Raw genomic sequence first — 17,028 nt, 5'->3', positions numbered from 1 at the left:
CTTGAGATCTGAAAAGAACTACTTGGGTCAAAAAATCTAGACAAAGATAAAACTGTCTGGCTCTCTTTTTAAATGTCAACGTTAGGGTTAGTAATAGAGGGACTATATTCCTAGTAACAGTTTCTAGGAGGCTCTAGAAGTCTTTCTGGAGCTGGTCAAGGTCAGGAACATGTACATTAGCGACCAGATCTGTCACGAAAGGAAAAGTGTTTGAAAACAAACAAGGGGAGAAAAAAACTGATTTGCTAAGATAGTACCACAGAGAGTAGAGATTTTGTCTTGGCCTCAGGCTGGCTGTCACAGAATGTCCGATAAATTCATCTCTGCTTATTGGAATTTACTGCCCCAGCCTCAACCTTCTCTCCCCTCCTTAGGGAAACTGACAAAATGGTCTCTCCAGAGCCAGCAAGATTTTGCTATTTTATTCACTTTGAGTTTGGAGCTACTGTAGATGATCTGTGAACAACCCAACCTAGAACATTCTGTCTATTCAAGACCTTTGAGGTGAAATGTCAGAGATAATTACTTGTCTCCACCTGTCGGAGCTCCATGCCATGAATGGCTTCTTTGAAGGATACCTGAGCTGATGAAATTAGGTTTATGTTTATTTTTTACTTTCTGTCAGTCCAGTTGCTGAGAAGGTGTGGTCAACACTAAAGACCCTGCTTTGGGGAGTCCAAGTCTTTCTCGGGCATGTGTCCTGAGTGCCCTTGTATGTCTGCTGCTAAACACTGGCTTTCATAGCCTCCCCAGCCTGAGCAGAGACCTGCAAATGAGTGAAGCAAAGGTAGCCTTCATGACTGACAGGTCGCAGGGCTGGAATTCCGGAGGAGGGAAGTCAGACAGGGCAGCCAAGTTTGGGGTGAGCATTAGCCCCAGAAACCTGGGCACCAGAAAAAGGCAGGCCCCTGGCAGGAGCCAGCTCTGCCCTGTGTGCTCAGCCCCAGGCTGCATTTAACAGCCCTTTGAAGTAAATGGGGGTCACAGTATAAACACCAAGATGTTTATTCTAAGAGCCTCCTGTCTGATTTCCTCAGCAAACCACCCTTGCCCTTGAACTCCAGCCCTATGGGTAGAGAAAATAATCAGGGTTTTGAACTTACAAATGGACTTGGAAACCTCGGTATGAGGAGACCTTTAACCCACTCTGAAGGAAGACATAACCCAGACTTTCCTTGAAGAGACCAAAGCCAACTCCTAATTCATGGCTCCCCATGCCCAATGGCAGAATGCAAGGAGGGAATCAGAAACAGGGCATCAAGACCTTCCTTGATGCTCTGCAGAAGTTACCTAAGGAGTCCCACTTTCTGAAGCATGCAAGAAAATTAGATGTGTCCATAAAATCAGACCCTCAGAGGAAGGGGACCCAGTCTAAAAGAAATAAGATTGTGGGCAACATAGTCTTAATGTTAAAAGGGAATGATAACTGCACTGATGAGGCATTTATTCAAACTAAGAATGCACACAACCTTGGCTTTATGAAATTTCCCAAATTTGGAAAGGAAAATTACGGGTTGGGGACATTGACAAGAACCCTTGAGGAACCCAAAGAAGCTTGGTTTTGTTTCTTTGATCTTCGCCATTGATGCCCCAAGACTAAGAGAATATTTTTATACTTTTTCCTAAGAATGCAGCTTAGTAGTTCCCTATATACTTCAGGGACCCTCACCATCCTTCCTCAGTCCCTAAAACCCTTCTGCTTTTCATTAGATCACCAGTATTTATCAGGCCCCTGCTAGGTACCCACCACTGTGGATTTTAGAGTGTGTAACCCCATCCCTGCTCTCAAGGGGGTCTCACTCACTTTGGAGAAATAAGAGCAATAGCCCCAAAGCATTTTGAGACTGATGCAATTCAGTCTGTAGTTTAGTACTGTTAACACTTGAGTATATTGGGGATTCACCCCTCCTCCCCACCCCAAAAATGAGCAATCTGTGAACTAGGGAAAGCACCACAGGTGAAGTGGAAATGAAGGAGTTCGGCTTTGGGCTAGCCTTCCCCCATCACCACGTGGCTAGCCAGGTCTCCAGTCTGGAATAGAATTATATATAGTGTGGTGCTAAGGATAGGGACTCCAGAGTCATGCTCTTTGGGTCCAAATCCTTGTTATCCAACCATGTTTTGGTTGGATAATTTTCTGATCTGTTCTGTGACTCAGTCATCCCAACTATAAAAGGGAGATAAAAATAATACCTACCTCAGAGTGATTGGGAAGGTAAAATAAGTTAATCCATGTAAAGTTCTTAAAATGGAGCCTCAAGTGGCCAAGGAATATCAACTGTGGTGTTAACTTCGAGCCCTATTATGTTTTCGGGGCCATGCCAACTGTCATCAAGTCTAGGTACTCTTTTCTTTAAAATGCTTCTCTTTTCCTTTATTTTCCCTCCTACCTTTACTACCCCAATAAGGTTGGAGGAAGAGCTGGGCTGAAAACTTTTGGTTTGCTCCCTGGGGGTACCAATGTGTAGTTCCCTAACTTTAGAACATCACCCTCTGCCAAATGAGGGGGCTGGGATAGAGACACTTCGAGGAGTTTTTGTATTTTGGTCCTAACCCATGCTCCCAGCTCTAAGAGTCTCCAAATTGACAATCAATGCATTAACAATAACTGCCAATCTCATTGGGTATTCGCTATGTACCAGACACTTTTCTAGACACTATATATATATTAACTCATTTAATTTTCATAATGACCCTGAAGTTAGTATTACCATTATCTCATCTTTCAGAGAAGTAAAGTAGAGCACAGAGAGGTTTAGTAACTTGCCAGTGGTCACATATCAGTAAGTGGGAGAGCCAGGACTTGAACCCAAGCAGTCCAGTTCCAGAGCTTGTCCTGTATATTCTCAGTCACACTTCCCTTCACGGGGATAACCTTGTCTTGGAAGCAATAGCTTCTCCCTCTACTCCCAACTGATTCCTCTATTCTTTGATGATCAGATTCTGTCCTCATTCCTAATCTTAGCACAGGTTCATGCCTCCCCCTTCCTCTGCATCTGCCCAAATCCACCCACCCTTCAAGGCCAGATCACCTCCTTGAAACAGCCCTTTTCCAGCCCTAGTCCACAAGAGCCCCCATTATACTGTTGCCTGCGTCCTACCCACTCTCTCCCACTTGGCTTCCCCAGCATTGTCAGGAGGTACCAACTCTCAACAAACAAAGAAAACCCTTGTTGCTGCTCATGGAGCAGCACTGAACATAGAGCTGTGAACAGCCTGGCTGCAGCTACTCTGGAAAATGACTCTCTCTCTTTAGGTGCTCCTCCCTTCCCCATCCTCCAGAGTGAACTTTTCAAATACTGTGTGGCCAGTGCCTTAAGTCAGGCCATCATCATGCATATACTCTTCCAATATAGTGAAAACCTACCCAACTGCTTATATGAGATTCACTAAACAAAAGAATAGACAGAAACTTAATTTTAATTTTAATGTAAGTGGATGATGGCTGCCAGGGACTAGCCTTTCCATCCTCCTTCTCTTCTTTGACTTCCACATCTAGAACGGAGCCTGGAGCAAGTCCTTGTACAAACATGCTGGAAGGAAAAATGAAAGTAGGGAAGAAGGCCCAAGAGTAGGGAGAGAAGAGAAAAAGGAAAGGATAAGGAAGGGGGGGGGAGGGGAAAGGAAGGAAGGGAAGGGAAGGGGAAGGGAGAAGGAAATACTTAGGAATGGAGAGAAAAAAAGATTTAAATTTTTTTTTTCCAGATTTTTATTTATTTATTTGAGAGAGAATGAGAGACAGAGAGCAGGAGAGGGAGGAGGGTCAGAGGGAGAAGCAGACTCCCCACTGAGCAGGGAGCCCGATGCGGGACTTGATCCCGGGACTCCAGGATCATGACCTGAGCTGAAGGCAGTCGCCTAATCAACTGAGCCACCCAGGCGCCCAGAAAAAAAGATTTAAATGAAGAATTTGAAACAAAAGAGGGAAAGAGGGAATCAGAGTAGAAGAAAAGGAAGAAATGAAAGAAATGAAGAGTGTGAAATGAAAGACAGTAGGGAGAAAGGAAATTGGAGAAGAAGGATGCATGGAAGGGGGAATTTAGAATGAAGGTCACATTGAAGGAGGCAGGAGGGACAGAATGGAGCTGCCAGGTCCCCCATGGGCCAGGTAGATGCATCACATCACCAACCACCTCTGAGACAGGCCATTCACTTTACTGAGGAAGATGAGCTAAGAATGTTTAAAATGCTTGTGAACAACCATGCCATCCATTCCCCAAGAGACAAGGAAAAGTGAAAGGTGGGCACAGTCCCAAGCTTGAAGGTAGCCAATGAAGGGGGTTTAGGAGGAGATGGGCCTGCCCAAAGCCTCCCAATCACCTTTACTACGGAATGATCAGAGAAGACACCTCAGTGGGATTCTGAACTGTCTCCTCGTTCTTGAAGAGAAGGTGGCTGATCCTTTATAGACTCACTGCTAATTCAGAGAGCTATCATTAGTCCATTAGCTTTTCTGCAGAGCATCCTGAGGGTCCCAAGCCATGAGCGAGAACAGGTGGGCCAATGGATGGTCTGGTCAGCCAATAGACAGCTGAGCACCTCTAGTGCAGCCCTCCCCACTGTGGCATTGGGTTATTAGAACGTCTTAAGGCTTTCAGTGGGCTTACCTGGCACCTTATATTAGGCCTTGGGAGTCAGGCATACAAGTGAAGAATCATTCCTACCACTGAAGACCAGCAGACTGCAGTGAGTCAGCACCCCAAATAGTTCTGCACAAAAATTCCAATAGTTCTCTACTGTCCAAGGCATAACCAAAGTTTATCAGGTCCTAACCTACACTCTGGTTGAATTTCCCACCTCTCCCTTCTGCCACTTCCTACCCCTACCCCAAGTTTTCTTTTCTTCTTTATCTGTCTTCATTCTTGAAGAGAATTCCACTTCCTCACTGAAGTCTTTCCTGTCTCCTCCAGCTAGTAATACCCCTCTCTTTCCTCGGCAGTCTTATAGCCATTTTGCATATACTGGTCTGCGTATCCTGTTATTTTCCTCCCCTTACTTTTCCATAGGCACAATCTAATGTTATACTCTCAAGGGCAAGAACCACATCCTGTATTCCTGGATACTCCTAAATACTAAGCCAATGCCTGTGCATGCTAGGTATTCAACAAATGTTTGGGAAATCATTTTTCCATTATACATATGGTTTTGCCTTACAGACCTCAACTCCAAATTCTCAGCATCCCACTTTTGTATACCTTGTAGGTTTATAAGGGAGAGACTAAGAAGAAAAGATAGAAAAAATAAACAGTTTGGGGATGCCCCTTGAAAATCAGACCACATTCGAGAATCTAATGTCTTGTGCTATGGTGGGTGAAGAGGGGACTAAATATAATTCTCACAACCAACACTAAGACTTATCTGCTTTCTTTTATGGTTTCCTCTTTTATTAAAGGACCTTGTGGATTATTTAAGAGTTCACTCACATAGTGCTGTTTATGCTACATCCATGAGCCCCCCAGTAGCTGAGCAAATCATCAGATCAATGAAATTTATCATGGGACTGGATGGTACCACGCAAGGTAAGAGGGTCTGCAGGGGGGGGACAACTCCCATAAATCCTTTCTTAGACTTCTCTCTACCTTCCTTCTGCCTCATCAATCTGCCCCCTTCTCAGATACACCCCTTTGTCTTAATATAACCCAATTTGTAAATCAATTTGTACAAACCCAATTTGTACGTGATATGTGATCATACATAGTACAAAAATGTACTAAAACTGCTGCCAACACACACACAAAGAAATTTTTTTTAAAAGCAAAGAAAACTTTCTAATTCACCTCTTAATGTGATCAGCAAATCTGGATAATTTTGTATAATCAGTTGTGTTAAAATGAAGCAAACAGTTGTATGTGTTTGCCTGTGCTTGCTTGGGACCATCACTTGTGTTTCCCTGGGAACAAAGTAGGGTTTGGGGAGGGATTGGCCACCACTGCCCATTTGAGGATATGTGGACAAAACACACACAATAACTTTCCATTTCCATTTTTTTTTTTTTACATTGGTGTGCTACTTTGCTCAACCCAAATGAGCTTAATCTTCTTTTTGAAAAATTGTTTCAGCAAAGCCTTTTGGAACTAGCCTCCTATCTTTTAGATATAGTTTATAGGGCTTCTACTACATATCACAGTGGGGATACAATGATGAATAAGGCAGTTCTTGCCTCCAGGCAATCTCGTGAGTGCATTTATGGAAGTAGTAAATTCTTCCAGCCCCAGGACTGGTCACTGGGCCATGGAATCCATGTGTTCCACCCCACCTCCCAACTAGTGGGAAGGGCTCCACTCTTTACTGCCATCTTCCAAGCCTACTATTTCAGTAGAAGCATGGGGAGATCCATTTCCCAATTTTATTAAAGCAGCAGAATACTTTACTCACATACAAATTTTACCCAGAAGTCTACTATATAAGACAGATTAGAACAGGGCTGGGCTGGTTGAAATAGTGTGTACCCCTACCTCCGTATTGACAGCCCCTCAGGTCTTTCTCCTGAGTCCTAGTGCCGCCCAGGACACTGGTTTGAAAACCCCTGAGACAGACCTCTCCTTTTCACTAAAGCAGGAAAAAGGCTTGCAGAGTGATTTTTTCCCTCCATGTAAAATGTAGTAATTTGATGGTTCTCCAAAGTCTCTTCCAACCTTGTCTTTGGAGTTTTATGATTCTGTCTCTTGTTGAATAGTCTGTGTGAAAAGGAAATAAAAATCCAATCTAGGAAGGCCATGGTTAAGGGCAGAAACTGAAAGTAAACTGGAATCCTGTTTTCTAGCTCTGTGACCATAGGCAAGTGATTTAACTTGTCTGTTCAACTCTGGGCAAGTGACTTCTCGGTGCTTCGGTTCATCCAGCTATAAAATGAGGAAAATAATGTTGATGAGCTCATGCTTTTGTGAGAATTAGGTAAATTAAGATACATAAAATACTTAAAATTATGTCTGAAAACAATTATTTAGTAAGCATCATATAATTGCTTGCTACCATTATTTGCTACTATTATTGAGGTGTTTAGTTCTCGGATGAGAAGTGTTAGGACCACAACTCCGGGATGCAGTAGGAAAGAGTCTTATAATGGAAGTGAGGTAAGACTAGTGTCCTCCAAGGCCCTGGATTAGTCAGGATAAGCAAAGTTATGCCACCATAACAAATAAACCCTGAAACTCTCTATGGCTTAACAGAACCAAGTTTTATTTCTTGCTCACACCAAGTCTAATACAAATCAGATAACTCTCTACACAGCTATCGTCCATAGGAGCAGTGATTCAGGCTACTTTAGACTCCGCAATCCCCGTGGCAGAGAACAGGGGAACATCAGCCTGGAAGTGACACTTACCACCTTGCTTATAATCCTTTGGCCAAAACTAGGCATATGACCACACCCAGATTTGTGGGAGAAGGAGTTGGTAAATTAAAGGATATGGATATGGATAAGCAAATATCTTTCAACCTTTTAAAACTGAAGCTAGAAATAGAGCTGTATCTGTGCCCACATGAATTGTCTGGTTGTATGAAAAAGACTGGTCTTGAAGCACTTGGCTTATCACAAAGCCATTATTGATGATCTTCTTGAAATTCACTCATTTCTTTTTTTTTAAGATTTTATTTATTTATTTGAGAGAGAGAGCACGAGCAACAGGAGGGGCAGAGGGAGAAGCAGATGCCCCTACTGAGCAAGGAGCCCGACTCAGGGCTTGATCCCATAACCCTGGGACCATGACCAGACTGAAGGCAAGCACTTAACTGTCTGAGCCACCCAGGCACCCCAAACTTCATGCATTTCTTTTTTTTATTATCATGTTCAGTTAGCCACTATCATTAGTTTTTGATGTAGTGTTCAATGATTCATTAGTTGCATATAATACCCAGTGCTCATCACAACATGTGTCCTCCTTAATACCCATCACCTGGCTACCCCATCCCCCTAACCCCCTCCCCTGTGAAACCCTCAGTTTGTTTCCCAGAGTCCAGAGTCTCTCATGGTTTGTCTCCCTCTCTGATTTTTTCCCATTCAGTTTTCCCTCCCTTCCCCTATGGTCCTCCAAGCTATTCCTTATGTTCTACATATGAGTGAAACCATATAATTATCTTTCTCTGGTTGACTTATTTCACTTAGCATAATCCCCTCCAGTTCTATCCATGTCGAAGAAAATGGTGGGTATTCATCCTTTCTGATGGCTGAGTAATATTCCATTGTATATATAAACCACGTCTTTATTCATTCATCTGTTGAAGGGCATCTTGGCTCTTTCCACAGTTTGGCTATTGTGGACATTGCTGCTATGAACATTGGGGTGCATTACCCCTTCTTTTCACTACATCTGTATCTTTGGGGTAAATACCTAGTAGTACAGTTGCTGGGTCATAGGGTAGCTCTATTTTTAACATCTTGAGGAACCTCCATACTGTTTTCCAAAGTACCAGCTTGAATTCCCACCAACAGTGTAAGAGGGTTCCCCTTTCTCCACATCCTTGCCAACACTTGTTGTTTCCTGTCTTGTTAATTTCTGCCATTCTAACTGGTGTAAGGTGGTGTCTCATTGTGCCTCATGCATTTCTTAATGGAAAACAATTATTTGTGATTTAAGCTAAAATGCAAGTTATATGAATTGTCCTACAATGACCAGAATTATCCTTTGGTCTTATTTTAAAGATGAATAACTACGAAAGTTACCTGAAAATTAGCCTATGTCTCAATAAGGATCACTAATTTCTTAAGCCCTTTAGTGTATATGCTATCAGAAGCAGTTGATTTACATGTAGGCAACCTGACAATCTTTCCCTTCCCTCCTCTGGATTGATTTCCTGCTTCATCACAGAACAGAACTCACTCCGCTTATCTGATCACAGCTGAAGATCTGCAGAAAAGTCACATTGAAAGATATGATCATTTATCCTTTGATAGTCATCTATCATCAATTTTTCTTCCTTTGAGGTGGGAGGTATCTCCCTTGGTTCTCTCTATAAGGCCTTATAATTAAAGAATTATTTGCTTATTATTTTTTTACCTCCCAGGTGAAGTTTCTCACTTTACTCCTCTTGCCACCTTAATAGTGAAAAGAAAAAAATAAAGAACAGAGAAGGCAATGTGTGAAGTCTGTTTTCTTAGAGCCAAGATGGGAGAACCCAGGGGGAAAAATAGGACAATTTCTTTTCAAATGGGTGAACAAAGGAAAGTAATAGAAAAGAAAACTGAGAGGATCATCCACCAAGTTTCAGATGGTTCTGTCTAACACATCTTTTGAAGAATTCAGAAACACCAGTGAATGTTCATGTTGGCCTCATTTATAACAATGCCTGCTTTAAATAAAATGAATAGGACAGGTTGAGAATATTGCATTAACTCACCCCTCTCTGCTGAGATTTATGGACTCTTGGGGTAAAGTTGCCCGGAGCTCAAAGGGATGCACTATGTCATTCCAGAGCTGCCTTACAGGGTCTGAGAGAGCATGGCTCCAAGCCTTCATCTTTGGCCCACTCCACTGCAACTGTGATTGGAGTCTTTCAAGGCTTTGTTTTGGGTTGAGTTTGGGGAGCAGTTGGCCAGATCTGTCCCTTGATGAATATCTTCACTTTAATCTGCAATGCAAAGCCATAGGCTTCAAAGAAAGGCAAGCTACAGGAATAAGGTCAGTGTTCCTTTGAAGCCAAGGTTCAAAGATGAAATAGCAGTCTCAGTGAAATGACAACGTTTATGCACAAACAGCCACCTTCACTCTGCAGCCAGGCTGCTCGTGGAGTTCATGCACACAGGCTGAGGAGCTGTGGGCCATGCGTGCATTCCATGTGCTTCAAGGCCCTTTCAATCTCCTGGCCTGTCACATCGTGCAGCACAATGAGCCCAAGGTGGAGATTTGGTTTCTCCATCCTCATGGTCGTTGGGTGGTCCATAAGCCAAATCAGTGCTATAAGCCCCTTAAGGGCAAGAAATGTGTCTTGAATTAATCTGGTGTTCCTCTGAGTGTCAAACCCAGTGCTCGGCTTAATAAATACATCATGATTCAACTTCCATCTCACTGGCCTACTCGATTTCAGGTCAGTGTTTCTGCTAAACAAGTTCGAGGGGATGTTTATCTCAGAGGACTGGAGGTCAGGAATGTGTTCCACACCCGTGTGGCAGCTGAAGGGATCACTTAGTACTGAGGACCCTCTGTAACTGACATCACTTTTGAAGAGGCCCAGGAAGATTGCAGAAACAGCCTTGGCAGAAACAGCCACAGGAGGCTGAGCCCCAAACCATAACAACTCCCCTAAGGAAAGCACCGGCAACAGGTGTCTTATTATTATTTATTTAAATCTTGGATGCATGTTTTTCAATGAATCCTTCAATATTCTTTTTGAACTGCCAGTTTTGACCTTCCTTCCCCACCCTCCCTTTCTGCACTCTGGGGAGAAAATAGAGGATGTATCTCACGGAGGATTAAGGGTGTATGCTCTGCAGCCAGATGGCATGGGGCCCGGTCCCCAACGGCCCTCACTCCATGACAGGCAAGCTGCTTACCCTCACTTAGCCTCCACCCCTTAATTTTAATTGGGCTTGTCCATAGGAGTAAATGACGTGGTACAGATAACGGACTTAGTGCAACACTTGATAAATAGGAAATACTCAATAAAAGCTAACAGTTACTATTATTACTATTATTTTAATTCATCTGCTTTCTGCCCTTCTCCAAACTGTCAATTTTACTCATCCTAGAACTCTGCCTTTCTCTCAGACCTCCACCTGCTCCATCAGCAAATTCCAAAGCACGTCCTTTGCCATATGTCCAGAATCTGGTCCCTTCTTGCCAGCCCCGCCTCTACCTCTGTCAGCTCCCACCTGGATTACTGGAGTAGCCTCCTAGATATTCTCTCCACTTCTGCTCTTATCTTTTGTAAGACTTGTTTTCCATATAGAAGCCAAAGTAATCTTTTTTTAAAAAATGTAACTCAGAATACCCCCATGCAGAACTTTTCACTGCTCCCCATCTTACTGAGTGTGAAGTTCAGACTGTGGCCTTCAAGGCTTCTCAGGATAAAGTCTTCCATTTTCCCACCATCTTTTCCTCACTTGGTCCACTCCAAGCAGCTGGCCTCCTTGCTCTTCTAGAATGCAGGGAATGACTTCTGCAGGGACACTGTGCCCTTGACAGCCTCTCTAGACCAGCATCTCTGAGCAATACTTGTGCGGCCCTATCCCTCACGTCCCTAACATCTTTGCTTAACATCAGCCTATTAGGGAAGTGACCTTATCCTAAACTACGCTCCCTCCTTGTCTCTCTGATTCTCCTTACCTCACTCTTGTCTTCATGGCATTTGTGAGCACCTGACAAATGACATAGACATCGCCTTGTTTTTCGTTTTGGCTCCCTAGAATGTAAACTCCAGGTGAACAAGCATTTTGTCTGTTTTATTCGTTACACTGAGGACAGTGCCAGGCAATTCATTACAGGTTCTCAACAAATGTTTGTGGAAAAACAGAATCCTCTCTTTCCCTCTTAGCTCAACAAATAAATGACCCTTGTCTCCTTCACATCTCTGTGCTTGATTCTCTCCCTTCCCACCTGCTACAGCCACTGCCCCTTTTCTGAGTGATGAACTGTTCACTTCCTTCATCCCAAAAAGCTTTCCCTTACCCCTTCTTCCTCTTCAGTCAGCCAGCGAGTTGCATCTCTTCCATGGCTGCAAATCTTCCTGACACGGGGGCCTTTGCTGCCTGCTTCCCCCTCCTCCTCCCCACTCAGCGTTCAGCAACTTGAGCTTGTCCTCAGCCCATTTCCATTGCCTCTGCCCCCTGGAAGCTTACTGCTGTATACCCATGCCACTGGCCCTTCTCCGGCCAGATTTGACTGACATCTCTACCTCTTCCTCTCTTGCAAGTCTTCTCTTAGTTGTGGAGATGCTCTTCTTTTCTGGTGCTTTTTTTTTTTTTTTCTATCTGTTCTTCCTCCTGGTTTCTGTGAGGTATGTGCCCCTGTCTACATTTGCCAGAATTCCATCCTCTGTTCTCTTTAGATTTCCCTCTGTACAAGCACACGCCCCCCCCCCCCCCCACACACACACAGCCCTTATCCTTTCCCTTATGTAGAGACATGAGTCTCAGATTTGAACCTGTATCAGGATCACCATGGGGGATGGTAAGAACAGATTGCTGACAGCTTCTGGCTCAGAAATGCTTTTTGCATGTCTTATAAGCTCCCAGGCGATGCTGATGCTGCTGCCCCAGGGACCACACTTTGAGAATCACAGCTGTATGATGATCTGTAGTCAGTTCAGTTTCTCCTTCCCATCAGGTTGTCCCATCACTCCATGAGACATGAAGTGATGACTGGGAACACGTGGGCAAATTTTTCAGACATCAGTGGCATTGTAATTAGCATATAGATGTAAGAGCAAAACTAAATATAGACATAGGACAAGAATCCCAAGAAAGAGGCTGACTATGAGCAAACTCAATGCTGAGATGGCCAATATTAAGTATTCAGAGATTCTGCTCGATCCTTTGGAGGAAAAGATGGCCCAGAACAGATACATTATCAGCATCTGTATTACAGCCAATGCATAATTGGGACTTAGCACTTTTATTTTTAATTCAGTTTGGAAAATATGTAACGGAGACCTATTAGGTGTCAGGCACTGTGCTTACCACTGGTGATAGGAACATGATGGTCTCCATTCATAAGAAATCCACAACCCACTAGGGCCTGATAGCCAAGAGCTCTGCACCCTCACAAAATACCTGTGCTCACAACCGCCTCTCCCTTCAACCTGCCCTTCTGTATAACTTTTTGAAGTACAGAAAGTCATTAGGAGTTCATGAGCACAGTACTGATTATATTATTTGATTTGATAGCAGACATCTGACACAGAGACTGCCATTTCTCTAATAACCTGTGTCTCTTGCTTGGGATGGACCAAGTATAATAATTACTTCAGCTCTTTAGGGCATCTTCAATTGGTGAACTCCATTCAGTGAGAAAGGAGATCCCCAATGGACAACTGCTAAGTTTAAATTAAATTATGAAGAAGGAAGTTTAATAAGTTAAAATAAATTACAACAAAGTCTTTCACATTCATAACTTGGGAGAAATGGCTTTTCCTATCACTCTGTGGGGTCTGCTTGACTTTGCACTATAATTATCAGCTTCCTATTGGCTACTTATTTTCCTGCTGTGATTGTTACAATTTTGATGACATGGTGTTGAAATGACATTGGCACTTTTCTAAGAAAAGTTGGTCTGCTCAACCTGATACATCTATTGAATATCAGATACTAAGATTTTGTCATACTTTCAATTTCACATCAGGATGAAATACCGACTATGCATTTTATCAAACATTTGCCTCCTTGCCAGCATGCAATTTACAGACCCATTTATTTGAATATCTAAGTTTAATCTGGACATGTAACATTTTTAATTTCTTGTGTAACATCAATTTTTTTAGATATAAAGCTTAACCAGAGACAGGAATAGTTTTGGAACAATTCTAGCTATATTTAACAGCTCAGTACTTACATTTGAATGACTCCACTAGCTAACTCATTTCTTATTTCACCAAAATGGCTTTAGGAAAAATCATCATATCTGTGATTTAACTATACTTCTCCCTGCTGTTACTTCAGTGCTAGGCTGTTGGGATGAACACCGACTTTTTTTTTTTTATCACAAAACCTCTTTTTTGCTATCATATGCATGGAAATATTCAATGTTTATAATTGAGTGGCCAGGAGTATCCCTAGAAATGAAAACAGTAGTGAGAATGTACTTGCAAGAGAAAATAAATACAAAATTCCAATTCCTAATGTATAATATCCAATTTCAGTAGCCTAAACCTTCATCACTATTAATAAAATCTCCCAGGCTTATACAATAAAGTTAAGAAAAATGAAATTCCCTATTTTTCATCAAAGTCACACTTCTCCCCCTTTGCCCTTTAACAGGGAGTTTCTGAGTAGCAGGGGGGCACATGTCTGGATATTATATCGGTAGAGGAAAAACTAAAGGTAAAATTAAGATGAAATAATGAATTGTGTTCTTCCTGGAAATAAGGCAGTTCACTACATAGGATCCTCAAAGCTATGGGAATTTGACAGGATGGAACAATAGGGTGTTTTATCTTATTAATTTGATGTTTTCTGAAGGTAGTATGCAGAGATTATTGCTACAAGAGGACAACACAAATAGCCACAGTATTACTAGGATCCTTCTTCAGTCGTCTTAGATATTACCGATCAAACTTAGATATTATCCAGATAATTGCCTCAATTCTCCACTTTCAATATGAAAAAAAGGCTTAACAAGCCTAACAGAGACAGAAAAATTTGGTTTTGGTGAACTTGAGCAATAAGGCTAAGGGAGGATGCCAAGTACCCCCGGCCGTTGTGCCAATACAAGGAATTCTTCCTCAAGGTGGCTTCCTTTGCCCATTGGCAACTCAAAACCATGATGGGCCCAGGATCTGAGGAGGAAGTATTAAATAGACACACTCCCCAACAGAGGGCCTCCTCACACTAAATCTTTCTGAGATTTTATTTCCTGCTTGACTTGGGAAGTATTCAAAACATTCCATCTGTGGAGAAGTCCTACCTGGGCCCCAAAACTCTGTTTGCACATCCCATGCTGCCTTTGGCAGTGTTGGGGAATGAAGGCTCTCAGCTAATGGAATTGCTCTCCTTTTTCCCTCTGAGTATCAGCCTCTGGGATGGAGAGGCTCTCCATTCCTGAAATGAGGAGGTGATGTCTTTTAAATCTACATTTGGTTATATTACAGTGTCACTATTCTATGGTGACATTGCCTATTCTAAAATTAAAACTGAGTATTCTGTCCCTTCGTTGCAAAATCCCTGGTTCTAGTCACTGAGAATATCTGAGGGGCTAAAGATGACTGGTTTCTGTGCAAAAAGGAGAAATTAATGGAAAGGGGGCATATATTGTTCGTTGAACAAGTTTAGATCACATTTAAAATCACCAGATAAGTAAAAAATTGGCACCGATAAAATTTTTCTTAGCCTCACAGACAAAGAGAGAATCTATCTTCAAATTGAAAGAAAACAATTGGGACTTTCTCTGATTCCCCAGAGGCTTGCAACCTTTCCTCATTTTGATCCCTTGACTACCGCATAAGACCTTCCTTGCTCCTGACCCCAGACACAAATACCTTGTGCTTTCTGCCACTCCTCTTATCTCTCAGAACAGGCTCAGAACCAAACTCAGGGCCCAGATGAGATTTGGACTCAGGACATCTTGGAATGGGAGTTCATGCTGGAATGACCCTTCTAACTCCTGCCACCAACCCTAACCACCCTTTCTAAAATATCACCCTCTTCTTTGTGGGTTACTCTCTCTACTCCCCTGTTCTGCACCATTTTTCTTCATAGTACTTATCAGCACCTGGTACTTCCTTGGTTATTGTCTGTCTCCCTCAGGAGAATACAAATGCCGTGAGGACAGGGATACTGTCCCCAACCCCAAGCAATAAATGTTGACAGAATGAATGACCCCGTTTAGTGTAATCTTTGGCCATATCCCACCAACTATTCACCAAGCATTGGTACCTCCCTTATGTATGCTTATGATATCTCTGCTATCTAGAAGGCCTTCATCTCTCCCCACAACCCATTTGTACCTATTTTTTTAAGATTGTATTTATTTATTTGAGAGAGAGAGAGCAAGCATGAGTGGGGAGAGGGGCAGGCGGAGAAGGGAAAATGGAGAAAGAGAGAGAGAGTGCCAAGCAGACTCTCTGCTAAGCGTGGAGCCCAATGTGGGGCTGGATCCCAGGACCCTGAGATCATGACAGGAGCCCAAGTCAGATGCTTAACTGACTGAGCCACCCAGGTGCCCCACACTTATACCCAGTCTTTATCTCCTAACCCCTATTTGACCTTCTAAGCCCTATCTCAATGACTGCATTCAGAAAATATTGCTTCCCACCTCCATCTCCTGCAGTGTTTCCCTCCTGTGTTAGCCACACACCCCCAACCCAGGCTTCCAAATAGTTAGCGTTTGGTTAATTAATTGTGTCTTAAGCATCAAATGAATGAATACTCAGTGACTAGATTTGGGACTAAACAGATTTCCAGGACAAGGCTTAGAACCTAATCACCACTATAAACAATTATGGTTTCTTTAGAGATCATTCATAGTATTATTTTGGTTCAAATACTGGAGTTAGAATCACTTCCTCGATAGATACATGTATGGGCCCAAATCTAGGGTTCCTTTTCTAATCTTTTGATAAATGAATGGTTTTATATTATCACATATATTAAGGCTCTGTCTAGACGCCATCTAATACAGAGGTGAGTAAGCTGGGTAATTCAAGCCAATGCTACCCAAATAGCAGAAACAAAAATGGAGTTTTTCCTTTAATTATCCGAACAGTTAGCTGAGTCCCTTACTTAACGTTTCCTATGGAGACATCCAAAGCTCAAAAGTGCATGTGACTTTTTTATACACAGTAATCAGCAAGGACTGGCCACCAGCTAATCCTCTCTGTCCGAGGCAAAGTACATATCTAAAATAGAGGAGAATAGGTTGATTCTTAGGCATCCAAAATGGCATTTTCCACTGAGTATGCTGGAGTTGGCGGGTGGGGGGAGGGCGCTCCTTCTCTCCCCTCCTCCATCTTAATGATGATTTGCACTTAGGATCTTTTTCAATCAAGAAACTTCATGTTTTCATGACATTACTTGGTGACTAGTAATGAGAGGTTGAGAAACTAAAATTCTTGCACAAAAATTACAGTTTCCCTTTATACCATTTAGCCAATGAAAAGTAGAAGGGCATTAGGATTTTGAACCCTTGAAAGTGTTCATGGTATACACGGTCTTATAAGGCTGGTATTAGTTAAGGTAATTTGTTGCTGTAACAGACAAACTCCAATATATTAGTGACTTAACACAATAAAAATTTTATTTTTTTGGTCATACAAAGTCCAAAATGGGTGTTCCTGTTGCACAGGTAGTTCTTTTCCAGGAATCCAACCTCTTTCCATCTTGTAGCTTCTCCAGCTTCAACATATGGCTTCCAAGCTTGCCACTGAAGGGGTAGGGAGCAG

General features: G+C 42.5%; 1 protein-coding gene across 1 annotated transcript in view; it reads left to right on the top strand.

The window, feature by feature from the left end:
* SPTLC3 (serine palmitoyltransferase long chain base subunit 3) overlaps positions 1 to 17,028 on the top strand; it is a 156,494-nt gene that overhangs the window by 115,232 nt on the left and 24,234 nt on the right. Inside the window, exon 9 of the mRNA XM_021700666.1 lies at positions 5,393 to 5,519. Within this exon, the coding sequence (XP_021556341.1) occupies positions 5,393 to 5,519 (127 nt within the window). The remainder of the gene's footprint in view (positions 1 to 5,392; positions 5,520 to 17,028) is intronic.

The sequence above is a fragment of the Neomonachus schauinslandi genome, chromosome 10, assembly GCF_002201575.2.
Source record: "Neomonachus schauinslandi chromosome 10, ASM220157v2, whole genome shotgun sequence".
NCBI lineage: Eukaryota > Metazoa > Chordata > Mammalia > Carnivora > Phocidae > Neomonachus > Neomonachus schauinslandi.
The sequence above is the reverse complement of the archived record's forward strand: the minus strand, read 5'-3'. Positions and strand labels throughout refer to the sequence as shown.